General features: G+C 36.1%; 1 protein-coding gene across 1 annotated transcript in view; it reads left to right on the top strand.

The window, feature by feature from the left end:
- LOC124776566 (protein singed) overlaps positions 1 to 8,050 on the top strand; it is a 350,290-nt gene extending 342,240 nt beyond the window's left edge. The window contains exons 6-8 of the mRNA XM_047251606.1: positions 1,490 to 1,651; positions 5,028 to 5,164; positions 5,348 to 8,050. Coding sequence (XP_047107562.1) covers positions 1,490 to 1,651; positions 5,028 to 5,164; positions 5,348 to 5,550 — 502 coding nt within the window. The 3' untranslated portion in view covers positions 5,551 to 8,050. The remainder of the gene's footprint in view (positions 1 to 1,489; positions 1,652 to 5,027; positions 5,165 to 5,347) is intronic.
- Positions 8,051 to 17,409: the final 9,359 nt, after the last annotated feature.

Here is a 17,409-nt window from a genome sequence, read left to right as displayed (position 1 = left end):
CTCTCTCTCTCTCTCTCTCTCTCTATTAAACAGAAACACTGCTGGAGGAATGGAGAAAGGACTCTGTCACAACATAGGGATATTTTTGAGGATGAATGTTCATATTTTCAAAGAAGCTATTAGAATTATCATCCACACTTTAGAAGACATCTGATACAGTTGTTTGAATGTCATATTGGCTTTCCTTATTTTTTAAATTCTTAAAAGATACCCTAATGCAATATTTAGGTTTTTTTTTGTTAAAAGAAATATTTCAAAGTAGCAAAATGCTGCACTTGAATAAAGGCAGAGTGTAATTACACTTAACCTTTCTTATTTTGCACTACATAACTCTTGAAAGGTAATAAGTGTGTAATTATACATTAAACACTCAAATTTTAGAACCATAGTAGGAAAAAAAATTGTTTACTCAATATGCTTCCAAAGGAGCCCACTTTCTGTAATAGAGGTACTGATGAAAATATAAAGATCATCATCAAACTGGAAAGAATAAAATGAATGCTGGATGTTTAGAACATCCAGTGTGAACAGCAAATCACTAACAAGATTCAGTACAGTACTTCCAAGGATTCAGAGATACATTGAGAAAACTTGTAAAGAGATGAGATATGTTTGCTTAATCATGTCTTACGAGGACAAGTACATTTGGCTTTGAGAGTATGACAATTTTCTCATCACTGACCTTTTCATAGCTAAATTATTTTTTCAAAATGTCGAAGTACCTTCATACTAATTGCAATAATGAACTATCTATGAAATACTGAAATTCACATATAACACACAAAATTAGATGATATACAAGTGCAAGAGAAGAGAAAAGACCTACTTCGGCATTTGACACTGAGTTACTGCTCTAGAGTTGTAAAATGACAAGCAAAGATTGAACTTTAATCTTTTTGATAATCTCATTTGTTGCTAGTTTTCAGATCACAGAACTTGTCATTGAAGTGGACTGTCTGAAGTAATTGGTAGACAGAAATGCTGGCCATTATCACTTTCAGGATGGAAAATATTTATTACTGGCAATAGATGTACACAACACCGTCCTAACATTCAGAACTATTAGTTCTTCCTCAAGGAGAGAGAGGTATAAGTTGGGGAAGGTGAAATAGAAAAGCCAGGTCACTCAGAACTTACAATGAGACAGGTTCCAGCCACTTTGAGTATGAAGGAAAATGAGTTTTGAAAGTGAGGATAGTTTTCTTTTGTGTGTGTCAGTAATAACTATTTTGCTTGCTGAAGATAAGTGTTGGCCAGCAATTCTGTCGCGTACTTTTTATAGTTTTCTTGAATCGATTTTCCTTTTGATACAAATCTCCTAAGTAATAATGATAATAGTAAAATGACTTGTTTTCCATTATTGAGCAGCATCAAACATGACAAACAGCTTTTATGATACGTGAAAGGACTAAACATGTTTAGCTCAATTTATATTATGATCTGTATGAGAAACAAGGTATAATATGTGCTTTGTCCTTCCGCATTTCAGGTCCTCTAATGCGCTTTTTGATTTAGTATGGCAAGGAGATGGATCAGTTGGCTTCAGAGCTAATAATGGTAAATTCATTACAACAAAGCGTTCGGGGCACCTCTATGCCAACAGTGATGCTGTTGATGACACTGCTAAATATTTCTTTTACCTTATAAACAGGTAAGCTCAAATTCTCAGCTTACATTACAGTAACTGTGTTAATAGTGTAATCAAAATTATTACTTGTGTAAACAGATTAATTAGCATAATCATGACCTTTTTCTTTCTGCACAAATGCAGCATTGTATTAACAAAGGAGTGTGGCAGTACGTTTGTTGTTATGATTATTATTCTATAGTGTGTGCAGCCCAACAAGGTAAACTGAAGTGAATGTGATGTGATATTGGCACATTAGCAACTTAGTGTTGTTGGAGTGAACAACATAGTCAGTTGAGTCTAATACGCTCAATAAATAGAACTCCATGCACACAACAGAACAAGGCTTGAAGTAGCAAGAATGAAATAATCCATTTAGAATTAATGTATGCACATGAACAAATTGTTTTAAATCGATAACTTATTTCTTCAGTGTTTTCAGTCATCTAAAAATGCCTTTGTTGCTTACTCATATGTATACCATCTTCACAAAAAGGAATAATGCACAATTTTCCGTTCTGACTGAGTAGTTTCCTCTGTCTGTCACTGCCGTCAACATGACATAGTGTTGCCCTCATTGCCAGGTGCACTACTCAAAGTGAATAAATAAGTAGCCCCAGGCAGAATCCTCATTGAAACTGATATTGAATACAATTTGGAATTAGCTATTTTCCTAGCTAATATTTATCATAAATCCTTTGCACAGCAATTGGTCTTCCATATCATTAAGAGCACAGTTCAGTTTTCTGTGTAAGGAGGATAAGAGAACTGATCACAGAATTACAGAGCAATTTGGAATTAGGTAGTGCATCAGGGAGAGGAAGGTGGCTCATTCCCATGGCAGTTGTTGCTGTAGCTATAGCTGATGGTGCAGTACATGCCTCAGATTCTGCAGCCAGCACTTGAACTGTGTCACAGGAATTCTCTCTCCCCTGGTCAACAGTTGTGCATTTTACACTGGTGTCCCTACAAGATTCAGAATGTGCATGAAATGAAGCCCCAAGATAGGCTGCAACAGCATGACTTTACCCTTCATTTTTTTTGGCACACATGGAAATGGACAATACCTGGCAGGGAACACAGGTTTGAGGTTTTAAAAAAGTCTTTGATAGATAACTCCTGCCCTCCTTTAGCCCTCTTCCATGCTGCAGTATCCATTTGCTTACACCAACAGAGGACATCAGCTGTGTCAATACTCTTGAACATTTTCAAATGTGAGACGAGAATTATCCTGTATCTAAGTTTGTCTTCTCCTCTTGGTTACTTCCCCTGCGTCACCATTTCCATAATATTGTTGCCACTTAGGTCACCAACTTCAACATTTGCCATCTATTCTGTGTCGTCCTCGTCTTGTTCCTCAAAAATTTGCTGGGCAGTGAGGATGTTGGTGCAGAGATCATCATTTCAGTTCCAATATTAAAATGTCCACTTCCATGGAATAAAAGAATTTTTGAAGACCCTATAAGTGGTTCAGAATCTATTCCCAAGCTTCGGCTAACCACATTATGACATCTAGCAAGTCAATCCTCTTCAGAGTGGTTACACAGTCTTCATTATTGTCAATTGCTGATACCAGTGAACTGAAAAGATGACACTAATACTACTACTTTAGCATTTCAAGGATGCCCTGGTCAATTGCTGACAAATAGCAGTCACATTTGGTGGTAAAAATAATGCTTTGGTATCTCCATCTTTGAGTTAGTCAATAGGAGGTTGTGGAGGTATTTCTGGTATTTATCTACGGCTGGTATGAATTCATTTTCGAGTCAGGTTTTAAAGATTTCTGAATTCATCTATGCTTTTGATGAATGTAAGTTTGTGGAATGAGTCCTGATTTTTCAGGTTTTTGAAAGCTCTTGGTTTCTGTGATTTCCCTAATACTATAAGCATAAGCTTGTGGTTGCCAGTTGCATTATCGGAAGCCAATATGGTAACTTGTACCTTACTTTTCTTGTATCTGGGTGCTGCAGCTTCCTTTTTTGAAGCGAGCGTTCTTTGTAGGAAGCACCTTCCAATTTAAGCCACTCTCATCGCAATTGTAGAACTGTTCACGAGAAATTCCTTTGTCATCAATTAACTTCAAAAGAGTGTCTTTAAGCAATGTCACAGTGTGTCAGCAGATAAAGCCTCTCTACTAATGGTAATCTGGTGAAAACTAAATAATTTCTCCACCAATCCAACCATCCATCACTGGCAGTAAATTCTGAATCTTCTTCTATTTCCCATTGAAACTGCAATACATTTTGCTTCAATATTGGCACAGTTATAGGCAAGCCTTTTCCTCTTAAATGTTCATGCCAGAAAAATAAAAGTTCCTCAACTTCTGTATGCTTGCCTTTCAACGTTGCCTTTCTTTAATTCTACTTTCACTAGCTTGGGAAGAATAGCAGCTTTCAGTTTCCATCTGATTTTTCTTCCAGTCTCCAGCAGTACTTTTCCCTATTCCTAACTCCAAAGCAACAGTTTTTGCTGCTACCCCAGAATCCAGTCACATTACAGCACATAGTTTCTGATCCGTAGTCACTATAAGCTTTTCTTTGTTCATAAGTCATTTTGGATTCTTTAATTGAAACTCAAGGACTGTCCAAAACAACAATTTAAAAATGGACACACTTTGGATGTCTAATGCGCAACTGAAGAAATAAAGAATGTAAGACTGTCAACAGAGCTACTCTGTGTGTGTTCATAATTGTGCTCCAGATGTGTTAGAAGCACAAAATGTTCTGAAAGGCCACACAGAATTTTAGCCAGTGACTGCTTGGTAAAGCTTTGGAGAAGTACTGTATTTAAAGTAAATTAATCCTCACTTTATCTAGTAGTAGTAGTAGTAGTAGTAGTAGTATGATATTAACTAAGGAGGTGGTATTCAAGAGCCTACTTTTCATGGTAATGTGGGTTTGGTTGATGTATTGACAGAAAACTGTGGGACGCCCACTGCATTTTCTAGGAAAAGATTTGGGGTGCTCTGAAGATACTTTGTCTAATACTGCTGCACTTAGGGGCAGTGAAGTAAAAACTGTAATATATCTGCATACCAGTGAAGCTGGGCTGAACATTAAATATCTTGACAATTACTGCAGTGTCATTACTCTTACTTGCAACTGTCCATTTCATATTTCTCCTCAGAACAGTAAAGTGAAAATCTGTTGTGTGCTAATTCTGGTAGAACAGTTTTTCTAAATAAAGTATTTTTATGTCTTGGAAACTATAAATGGGAAATATTTGATGCTTTATGTGTGATTAACCAAATATATATCCTCCTGACAACAGATACTAGTTGCTCTGGTTTCTGCAGTGGTACCATAGCTCATGAACTGCCACATAAGTTGGCAAACTCACCACAAAGAAAATCTGTGCCTTCTGTGATAAGAGTTAGAATTAATTTTGGTTTTTCTTACAGGCCGATACTTGTCTTGAAATGTGAGCAAGGTTTTGTTGGCTACAAAAGCAACTCATCTCCAAAACTAGAATGCAACAAAGCTTCATATGAGACTATACTGGTTGAACGAAGCGAAAAGGGTGTTGTTTTCTTTAAAGGTAATCATTCTCAAGAATACAAAACATGCAATATGACTGTATTCATTGGATCATACCTTCACTGAGGAATATGATTGTGTAAATTATTTAGTATTGATTTTTTTCCAGTAGGAAGGCAATGACAAATATGCCATTCCAGACCCAATAAAACAATAAGTAACATTTGATGAACTTGTGTTTCAGGTCAGAATGGAAAATACTGGCATGTAGATGGTGAATCTGTAACTGCTGATTCAGATGCACCAGAAGGTTTCTTTATTGAACTCCGTGATCCAACACATGTTTGTATAAAAAGCACTAGTGGTGAATACCTTGTTGCTGGCAAAAATGGAGCATTTCGCCTTGGGGAATCAGACTACGAGAATGCAACCAAATGGGAATACTAGTCACCAACTATTTTAATCTGGTGTACTGGGGGATATAAATTTCCCTTAATATTAACTTAATGATTCTTAAGCAAAGGTATTTATGTGTTTATGCAATATTGCTACTTGGCTGATTAGCATATTCAAATTATTTGTATTGTGAAGTATACACCAAATGTAAGAACTTTTATATCAGATAAATTGTATCTGTCACAATGATCTGAGGGATGCACATGACTTTCCTGGATAAAATGTCTGGGAATATGTAATTAGATTAACAAATACTACTACTACTATTGGCAGAAGATATTTTTTTCCTTCTCTAGCGTTTTGGAATGTAGGAATAAAATGCATAACCATCCAATGACACACTTCATGGTATCTGAGAAATTGTAGTAAATTAAACTACTTGGAAATTTTGGTTGAAAAAAAAAATTACCAGCACAAATAAAAAAATACAACATTGTCATTCACACACACATTTTTAAAATGTGAATAGGAATATATGTTTTATCTGTCAGTATTTGCAAGTGGTCAACCCAGGCTATAAAGTTGTATTTGGAAGAAATGCCCTCGCATAAAGTAGGGATATGTGTGTTTATAATTCTTGATGTAATGAATAGGGGTTGTAGACCATTCATTCATTCGTTGGATACAGATCTTAATTCCATGTAGCACAAACCACTGACATTTACTGAAATTGTGAAGCATGTTTCACATATAACTATTCACTTAATGGAGCAGTAGAATCATGCAAAAATATATTTGTACACAAAGTAATGACAGAGTAAATTTTCACGATGGATATCAAATGAACACTGCCATTACCATTTGTTCCATAAGAATGTGTGTAATGTGTGTCGATGCTAATTAGACTAAACCAGATTTTCAATTCTCTGCAGATGCCACTAAATACTCCGTGTGTGCTGGTCAGGTTGAAGTGTGCTAAATAGTATCCTTAAAATTTGACTATAGTTACAAACATACATTACAGGGTAAATGATCAGATTTACAATGTGCAGACGGTGACCAAATTTCTACAGATCCACATATTGTGTGGCTTTTGTGGAAGAAAGCTGTTGAGTAACTAATGATTTATTTCAGGCATATAGTGAAATAGTTGGCAGTTTTTATATCATGTGCTCTAATTAAAAAGGGCATTTTTATACTTTGCACTGTCTTTTATACAAGTGTATTATGAGAGTAAATGTTAAATTGAAACTGTATATTAAAGTGTAACAAAGCATCAATTTTTATGGTTTTCCAAAGCCTGTACATACCCAAAAAACAATAGTATGTGTGACTTGCTTATTATACTGTCAAGACTTGTGATTTGAGAAGCATTGAAGCACTAGCTGTATTTGAGGGAGATGATGGACTTCCTCTGAACTTATTGGGATATATTTTATACTTGTGAAATTGTTATGTCACTGTAGGATACAGAAATTTTTAATTTCTTCTAGTCTTTTAATTGCATATTCACACAGCAGTGTTACAGCTTGATGTGATGACAACATATTGTCTTTGAACATAATGTTACCACAATGACATGTGCTAACTTATTTGAAACTGTGTGGATATTCAAAATTTGTTTCATTATTTAAAAAGTTTGCAATTTTAAACTAATATTCATTTGTTTGAACTATTTTTCAGTTTAGGGTGTAAATTATTTCACATATGAAGCACTCTCCCTTTTAAACAGCCCTGCTGTAAGACATTAAGTGCTAAGTCATTACAGTAAAATGTAGAAAATATTACTAAAAATAAAATAAGGACTGTTAGTATGTAAGTGAGGCATCAGCATTATGTTAACAACTAAGTATTAAATGATAGTGATGTGTATTTACAACAGAAGGGAGTGGAAAAATTACACTTTACCAGAACATGCATTTAAATATCATAAAAGGGCTAAATATCACTCTCAGTGATAAAGCTCCCATTTCTGTAATCTTCTGAGATGTAAGAGTATGCTTGTACTACTGCATTCTGAAATAGCATTCCAGATTTGATACATTCTATGTTTTATTAGCTGTGTGCTAAATTTAATCTTTTAACATGTTCCAAAACAGTAATGTAAAATGTGCTTTATGTACAAGAAAAATTGACTGTTTATTTTTCATTCTTGAAAGACTGTCTTGTTTGACTTGCATTGTCCCAGATTCATAGAATATAAAAAAAGAGACTCCATGAAATTACTATTTTGTTACTGTTGCCAGCAATAAATGGGTTTCACTATGAACTGTTAATGTCAAAGTTACACAACAAAAATTATCTTAATATTTCCATGAAATATATTTGTAATGTCTTGTCATATGGCTTTGATATTTAGACAGTGTAGCAGGTAACAACCTACACTGACAGTTTTCCATCTTATTTATTAATTTGTACTGAATACCTTTTATATCAGTATATTTGTCTAAGTAGATACTGTATGTTATTCCTGATGTAAAGAAATGACTTATTTATCACTGTAATATATTTGTAGCAAAAGAATACAAAATGAACGTATGCTCAAAATTAAGCTCATTGATTTTGTTTTATTTAAAATACCAACTTTATTATAAAGTTACTAGGGCTCCATGTGACAATGTGTGTTCTACTAACTTCATGTGAATTAATTTCACGTGTACCTATTCTTGATCAGTCTCTCTCCCTGTTTCTATTTTGAAGCAGTTGACATACATATTTTACTGTTCACTGTAATCCATTCCCTTTATTGTAATCTTTCACTTTATTGTAATCTTTCACTTAACTGTCCTCACTCTAAGAAGATTTAAAATTGAAGGTTAAGACATTTTAATCAGTACAATGAATTAGTACCTATGCACATTTGCAGCTGCAGCACTTGTTTTGCATCATTTCTTAAGAGTAATAATAAAAAGCATAGGCAGCTGGACAGTGCTCTGTCTAATGAATCTCACTACAAGACGACACCCCTTTTCTCAGGATCTATCTCCCTGCAGAAAAGTCTTTAAGTCACCTCTTCACTAATGTAAACAGTACTGATACACGCTTACTCCTTCATGTGCAGTTTAGATGAGCACCCTAAACAACCCTCCTCTGTTGTGCTTTGCTTTCAGTTTTGAACCATGTACTTACATCTTTGTTTGGCACATGGTAACGTCTTCCTACTGCACCACTATACAAACCAACTTTTTTTCTGGCTTCAGCCCCTCTCCTTACAGACATAATGCTAAAGCATGTTCTTAGATGATGCAATCTAACTACAACTAAAGAAAAGTATTACTTGATTCACTGTATCTTTACCATTAGTCCCTCATTACTTTTTGGCCACACTATATGTTGTGAGGTTTGGCACCTTTGTTGTGCCAAGCCTACAGTTGATTATTTTATTCTGTGCCTTAATTGATTGCCCTTATTGAATGTTGCAAAGGAAAATATATTTCAGACAGAAAATGTAATACATGGCATGCAAAGCAACTGTCCTAGAATAACTGTCATTTTAACAGTGTTTTAGCGAGGATCTAAATTCCAGTTCCAGCTGTTAATTCAATTGCAGCTCATGTTACTAAACACACACAAAACTACAAACAAAGGAAGAACTAAGCAATAATGTTACTGCAATAAGTACAAAAGGCAAGGCAGGCTAGATTGAAAAACAAAAATTGGAAAGATTTTAAATATTGTAAGGGGATTAGTTTGTGTTGCTGCCCCGGATGATGATTACACAAATATTTTGTCAGGATTTGTAAACGGTGGGTCCTTGAGGTACAGCAATACGCAAACACAAGAAGTAAGTTTAAACAGTTTTATAAACAAAGGCAGACTATAAAACACACATGCTATGCACACCCATCGTCACTGTGTCTGACATCCTAACACCAGCTAATTACAGTCGTATCAAAAGGCTCCATGGTGAACTAAGAAAAAGAGAGATATTCGCGCCCGAGGCCATGCTAGTTAATACTACCCGCTGCAGATGGCGACCAGTGGCGTACTCCCAGTCGCAGTGCAGCCGGACGCGTGTCTACTGACCAAGCGAATTGTCAGCATTCCAGACAGGCAGGCTGGTGAGCACGTGTTAATGTACTGCACAGCTGCGTGCAACCCGTAGACCCTTACATCACTCTCCCCAGAGAAAGAGTAACCATAGGTGGCTCAAAACGACCTCCTGGACGTTATGAATCTATTTCACCATTTGTGGCATCAGAAGGCATTGCAATATGTATTTAATTTGCAGACACAGTAACATTTGGTACAGAGAATTCAAGATGACAGTTTCATACATGACAAATGCTGTTGACAAAAGATAAATTAATAAAAGCAATAAAAACACAATACTGACTGGATGAATCGAAGGACTTAATTCTATTTGCTGCTTCAATGAAATTTAACTCATTATTTGAAGAGATTACATTTTCATGGATGTCATTAATCAAATTATTGTCTTCAGAAAAACTTGATAAGGAATGCTTTCCATATGTTAGTATGTATGAATCATTGTAATAGATAGATAACATTCTAGTTAATGGCAAATGTCCAGTTGCAAGACATGTAGTTGGCAACACACTAGGCATGTCAAATAGTTCACATGATAAATCACGATGTGTGGCCTTCAAGATTAATCCACTATTGTTCAATTTTAGTGTAAAGGGTAGCTCAGGTGAATCAGTTTTTACATGTAAATGTGACATCAAGGGTGGATTGAAATGAGAAAGTTATACATTCAGAACATCATTTAAGAAATGGATGATAAAGATGTGTTAAAATTCTAGGGCAATCATCTCTTGGGCGATGATTCATAAACAATTCTTTCTCACAGCTGTACACTCTACAGTCTAAGAATACTGCCAATTCAGGGCAAATTAACTTATGACTACATTACACATACACAAATCATTTTCATTTAGGGACACAAAATATCTTCGATCCTTGCTTATCAGCAGATAATCATTCAGTATGTACTTTACATGAATACCTGCCTGTCTCCATTTCACAGGGTACGTATAAATTTTATACATTTCAAAATTATGCTTTGGTCTAGCAATGGGAATAGAAACAATAACAGTGAATTCATCTTCAGTCATTAATGAGTGTGTGATGGTTAACTTATTGTAAGCATATAAATTGTAAGAGTTAACAGGGTAAATCGTGATATATGTTGCATCTAGCTTTCGTTCAATTTGTAGTAGGATCTGTAAAAATTGTTCTGGATGTAGTAGTATGGTGTTCAGACAATCATTTGAACTACTTTCTAAGGCTGTTTTTAAGTTAAGGGCAACAATTCTAGCATTTGATAAACTATCAGTAATCCTTAACAAAAGAGTGTTTAAATCCAAGTGTGCACTCACGGCATTTAATACTTGGAATAGTTCTTGGATATTTGCATTCGTTTCTTTACAAAGTACATGTAAATGTGAGATAAATTACTTTACAATCTGTTCAATGAAAACTGTGTGGTTAGTAATGGTTCTTCGCATACTCTTTAATACGATAATTTCATTAGAGAGGTTAGTTGAATCTGTACTGGACTGTTGTTCAAGAGCTAATATTTTGCCTTTAACTTCCAGTGGATCTAGACTAGTTAAAGTACCAAATACAGTTCGAAGGATACTCCCTCCAGAATCAAACCAGGCTCGTTTATGCCTAATTAAAGTTTTATGTGGCAAAAGCTTTAAAAAAGAGTAAATCTCTTGTTCATAATTAGCAAATGTAGACTCTACCTGCATTTTGGCTGTGATCCAGTTACTATATCAAGATGTACCCATTTCCAAAATTGTATCATTACCCTTAACAGAATTGAACGGTTGCTGAATTTCACTCAGATTGTACTTGAGGAAAAGTTTTGTATTACTTGTTGAAACTACCATGTCTGATCATGGTTCAAACAAAACACCTGTACTCTGTAGTACAGCATTAGCAGAATATGCTATCATACAATAAAAATCAACAGGGGAGTGATGACATCAGAAGTTAAGTCCCATAGTGCTCAGAGCCATTTGAAACATTTTTTTGAAAAATGAACATGGTTAATTAGTTTTAAATACTAGAGTTAACAATGAACATAAAATAAATTACTTTCTTGGGGTAGCCTGTGGAATAAAAGGTTTAGTTTCACTTGTGCACTCGTGCAATAGCTTCAATACTAATTTTCACAACACATTCACATAAACAAATGGCTGGAATAAACACACGCATTGCACTCTCACACTCTACACACATTTACGCAGATGTTAGGGGTGTCTGGAACAGGATCACTTGGAACGATGCCTCTGCCTCGAAGTCTGGAGTGCGACCTCACAATTCTCACTTCCTGGGTTTGAGAACAGCAGGTCTTCCTCTCGGTCGGTCCTTGTTGTCTTGCAATTCTACAGGAAATCTACCCAGAAATGGCTTTACATTATTGACGTGAATAACAATCAAATGAAAGGGCAGTTGGAGCTTAAGAGTGACTGGCGACACCACCTCCAAGATTGGACATGGTCCTTTCCAAAACTTCTTAAACTTTTTGACTTGACTCTTCTTTAACACCAAGTTGCTCAGATACACAAGATCTCAAACTTGATACTGTGGCACTGATGCTTGGTGGTCGTGTTGTCTTGCTTGCTGTAGAAAGGATTGATGATTCCGCTGTTTCACTCCCCTCCATGCTTCCTTTAGCTTGCGTGCTAGAAACCTTATGTGTTCATTGCTGATTCCGGCAGTCAATCGTGCAAAGGCCAAGGGTGAATGCATTATTCTTCTGTAGACGATCTCACATGGACTTAGGCGAGTTGAGCTGTGCATTTTGGCATTGTAACAACTTACCAAGCACTGTAAACAGACATCCCAATGCCGTGTTTGCTGCTCACACAATGGCTAACCATTTTAATAATTGTTCTGTGGACTCACTCAACTCTTCCATTTCCTTCAGGGTGTGCTGGTGTAGTCCTTAACTGGGTTATTTACATGAGCTTACAAGTCTGTTTAAGTAATTCACTTATAAAATTTGTTCCTTGATCACTAATTATGATTAATGGTGATCCAAACTTAAGAATCCATTCTCTTAGGAAAACTTAGCTATAGTCGCAGCACTCTGATCAGGTATTGGTATCACGAGAAGGTATCTAGAGAAATGATTTAACATTGTCAACATGTTTTTGTTTCCATCTTTAGTCTTAGGCAACGGTCCTACAGCATCTAGTCCTACTTGTTAAAGTGGTTCACTTGTTTCTGGCAGTTCTTGCAATGGCACTCTACTTTTACCTACATTGTTCCATCTGTCTGCCACCAAAACATTTGAGCTATTTTAATGTTTGTTGCTTATTTACCGGAATGTCCTGATAATAAAGAATCGTGTTGCTCTCTTCATGATTTGCTCTTTCATGCTTTCTGGAATAACTAGGCGGTTTCCTTTACTAGTGATTTTGAACAATAATCCACCTATTTCGACAAAACATTGATCATTTTTCCATAATTTGCATTGTGGATCTTCTTCCTGAGCTGCCTTTAACTCTTCTTCTCAACTCATTGTAACACACACATTGACTTTTCAACTCATTGCATTAGCATTCACATGTTGTTTACCAGGTCGATGAATAACCATAAATTGGTACTCTCCGTCTTAATGCCAATCTTGTTAATCTGGAACTTGGATCCTTTAAACTCAATAACAATTTTAAGTGCGGTATGATCTGTAATAACTGTAAATTCTCTTCCTGTTAAGAAACATCTGTTGTGTTATACCAAAAACCAAAGCACAAAGCTCCTTCTCATTAGTAGTATAGTTACATTCTGCTTTGTTTAATTGTCTGGAAGCAAATGAGATTGGATGTTCAAGACCATCAACTTCTTGAGACAAGATTGCACCTATGGCAAAATTGGATGCATCAGTTGAAAGAATAAAAGGTTTACTGAAATCCGGATAGGCTAACACTGGGGCTGTGGTTAGAGCAGTTTTAAGCTCTTCCATTGCCTTTTTGCATTCTGTTGACCAATTAAATGTGGCTCCTTTCTTCAGTAGCTGTGTCATTGGACGTGCTGTATTTGCATAACCGGCTATAAATCGTCTGTTGAGATTTGACAATCCCAAGAATGATTGTAGTTCTTTCAAATTCTGAGGTTCAGGAAAATTCTTTAAATTTTTAATTAATTTTGGATCAGGTCAAACACCTTCACTGGTTATAACACGACCAAGGTAGTTAACTTTACTCTGTGCAAAATGACATTTATCTATTATAAAGACAGATTTGCACTTCTTATACGCTCAAAAACAGCTTGTAGTCTCTCAGTATGCTGATTCATGTTTTCACCAAAATTTATTACATCATTAAGGTAAACAAGTGCTTGTGTTGGGGTGAGCCTTCGTAAAACTGAATCCATCAGGTGTTGAAATGTAGCTGGAGCATCACGAAGTCCAAACAGCATACAAAGATACTTGTATACTCCTGTTGCTGTTACAAATGAAGTTTTTGCTTTATCACCTGGATGCACTGTTAACTGGTGCTAACCACTTGTTAAATCACATACTGAAAAAATTAAACATCTGCCACAAGTAATCCAAGGTTTCCACTAAATTTGGTAAATAAAGGGTAAATGTCGGATGTGGTCACAGCATTCAAAGATCAGTAATCAACACAAAAACGGAACTGTGGTTCTCCTGAAATTGATTTCTTCTTTACAATTACAACATGCGAACACCACGGTGGGTCTGAAGCATCTCTTGGTTTTATAATTCCGGCTTCTAATTGTTCTTTAACCATGTCTTCTATCAACTCTCTTTGACTAAATGGTATTTGGTAAGGTTTCTGTGTGATTGGGGCAGCATTCCCTGTATGAATACGATGCTGAACTAAATGAGTAACAGGTAAATTTGCACGTACTCGGAATAAATCTGCATACTCCAGCAAAACAGGTACTAAAATCTAGTGTTCATCAACTGTCAAATGTTCTATCTTTTCCCAAATCTTGCGCTTTAGTTCATTATTAACTTAGTCTCCTCGTTGCAATTTTGCGGTACTGTTACAAAAATCTGTTTTTATAACTGCAACATTTGTTACCTCATCTGGAATCTGTATTACGTCACTTTTACTTACACTCGACACTTCAGCAACTTTCGTTCCTCATGGCAAAACATCATCCTCATTGCTCATTCATTATTGTAACCAGGACATTTGCGACATTCTGTCTCACCATTGTAGCGACACCTACACTTCTAGCAACATAACAATGCATTGTATCCAATAACTCACTTTTCTCGGACTGCTCAATTAATAACAAAGTTCCTTCCTTGCATCGGAGTGACTTAACTTCAATGTAGATTGTCTTTCTTGCTCCCTTGGGAATTTGCTGAGGCTGATCAATTTGAACATCGACTTGGACGGTTTGAACTAATGCATTGTATGGGCTGTCCATTCCCACGACGTCAGTGTTGCTGCTCCTTCGAGTACGATCTGAAGAACCATTTCCTAGGTTGTAGTTACAACGGCCTAGTCTGATCTTTCTTTCTTTCTGTGACAAATATCTCTGCTTCGCTAGCGGACAAGCAATCAAATCCAAGTACACAGTGATAATGCGTTTTGTTATTTGAAACTACTTGTACCCTTGCTGTGTATTTATCTTTATTTTCACCTTCATTTTGGCCTTGGCCAAGAATTAATTCTACTATGTCAACTTCTCCATAGTTACGTAGCTTTCCTCCGCTTAAACCTCGCACTTTTAATAGTGGTGGTTTCAATTTACTCCATTATCTATGCAACACCACATTGAGGTCTCTGTTCCTGTGTCAATAAGTAGCTTGATGTTTCTCTCACGATATACAGCACCTATCACGAAGTCATTTTTGGTCTGGTTTTCACTGGAACTAACAGGACTCACTGTCTCTGGCAAGGGGCGGACGGAGTGGTTTTCTGGAACAGCCCTGCAACTGCCCTCCAGGCGCACCCAAAATAGTTGCCTGTTTCCTGTCCAGCAGTATTGTGCAGCATGTGGTGATTTATGTCAATTCTGTTCATGTGATTTTAGTTACCAGAATCAGTCAATTCAGTTTGTATATTTTGTGATATAATTAATAATTCCGAAGTGATGGATAAGTGTACTACATCCCACCAAAATGTGCACAATACAAAGAAGAGGGTTTTTGCAGAGTCAAGAGCATTCAGTCATTTCTAATGTAATTACAGCTTGTATTAAAAAGTCGACAAAAAATGACCTGTGGCAAATGTTGCCAGCCCCAAACAGAGGATAATTTATACAAAAGTCAGCTTTACAACAGGACACATGAGAAAATAAACCACACGGTTTACTGGAATCACCAATTAAGAGCACTAAGATTTTTGGGAGGAAACCCATCATCATAGACAGATTTACAAAAATAGTACGTTCACAAAAATGGTGGACTTTTACATAACTTAAACATAGTGTAAAACAAAACAAAAAAAATCGTTTTTTAATGGCAGAAAGATGTTTTGCCCAGGCCACTGTGTGAAGTCGGATTCATCTGGAAAAATATGTGAATAAAGGAAAGATTCAGGTAGAGGGAATCGACGTAATTGACTGGTGGTGCAAATAATTCATTCAAACAAGGTAATTAAGCGATCAAAGCAGAAAGTTTTTTATCTCGATGAAGCTTGGGCAGACAACGTTACTCTTAGAAAATGTCAGACCTTTACATTTTACACACTTCTGCCAGCACTTTTTCCAGTTCCCGAAAGCCTTCTGGAAATTTATCTCTGGGACAGCTTTTAGATCTCTCATCTATCCTTCAAAAAGATTATCCTTTATCTTTTGAAAAATAGTCACATGGAGCTTACATGGAGGCTAGGGCATCGTTACAGTATTATTTTTAGCAAGAAATTCACAAAAAGGCAGTGAAGTGCAAGAAGGTGTGTTATCGCAGTACAAAGACCATGAGTTGCTTCGCCACAAATCCAAGCTGTGTTTTCCCTGGATTGCTTCATGCAACCTGCATTTAATTTCTAAGTATTACTCATTGTTCATTTCACCTGCTAGCAAGAATTCATGGGTCACTATAACGTTTAAATCTAAGAACACTGACATAACCTTCATATCTGACCACTCTGAGCGACTTTCGGTCATGGCTATCCAGAACGCTTCCACTAGGACGACTAAGCCCTAGAGTCATCATCATATCCATCAACTCAAGTTTCATCCCCTGTAATAGGAATACTAGAACAGGTCATACCATTGTTGACTTCACCTTGTAATTCCTGAGCAACTTATACTTGCCCCTGCTTTTGTTCAGAATTCAACAATTTTGGAACAAATTTACCCAAAACAATGTCACAACATGAGCCAACTTGATATGCCAAAATCATCAGCTACTTCTTCGACTGTGATTCAGCTACCTTTCATAGTCATTTCTTACATTTTTTGCACAGTTTATTCAGTGTCTTCGGCCTTGTCTGAAATGCTTATATGACTTGTTTTACTCACAGCAGACTACCAAAAGCAATATTTCACATTCCTTAAACTTTGATGCACTTTATTCTGTTCTTATAGCAGAATTTCATGCAAATTCTCTGATCTATTTTCATACAAAATAAATAACTGTCATTACTACAAAAACATTTGTAACTTTTTGACAAAATACTAAATATCCAAAGTGCCTAACACTGTACAGATACATACCTGATATGCTTACCAACGCAATGATAAAAAAGTCGTGCAAAGCCAATTAATACTACATGTGAGATTACAGTGGAACCTTGCTAATCTGTTTAAGGGACTGGGAGCATGGTCGAAACACAAAAAAGGTACGGTAAGGACTCTTATTGACCAAGAATAGAAAATATTAGAACGCTAAAAAATCTTACACAAATGTAATCCACAGTAGTGCCTGTAGTGTGAAATTAGTGTGTATCATATAGAAGGTATTGTAACTGTGAGTGAAAATTTAACACCTGTACATACCTTATTACA

The sequence above is a fragment of the Schistocerca piceifrons genome, chromosome 2 (genome assembly GCF_021461385.2).
Source record: "Schistocerca piceifrons isolate TAMUIC-IGC-003096 chromosome 2, iqSchPice1.1, whole genome shotgun sequence".
Lineage (NCBI taxonomy): Eukaryota > Metazoa > Arthropoda > Insecta > Orthoptera > Acrididae > Schistocerca > Schistocerca piceifrons.
Note: the sequence above shows the minus strand (reverse complement) of the source record. Positions and strands in the feature narration are given on the sequence as shown.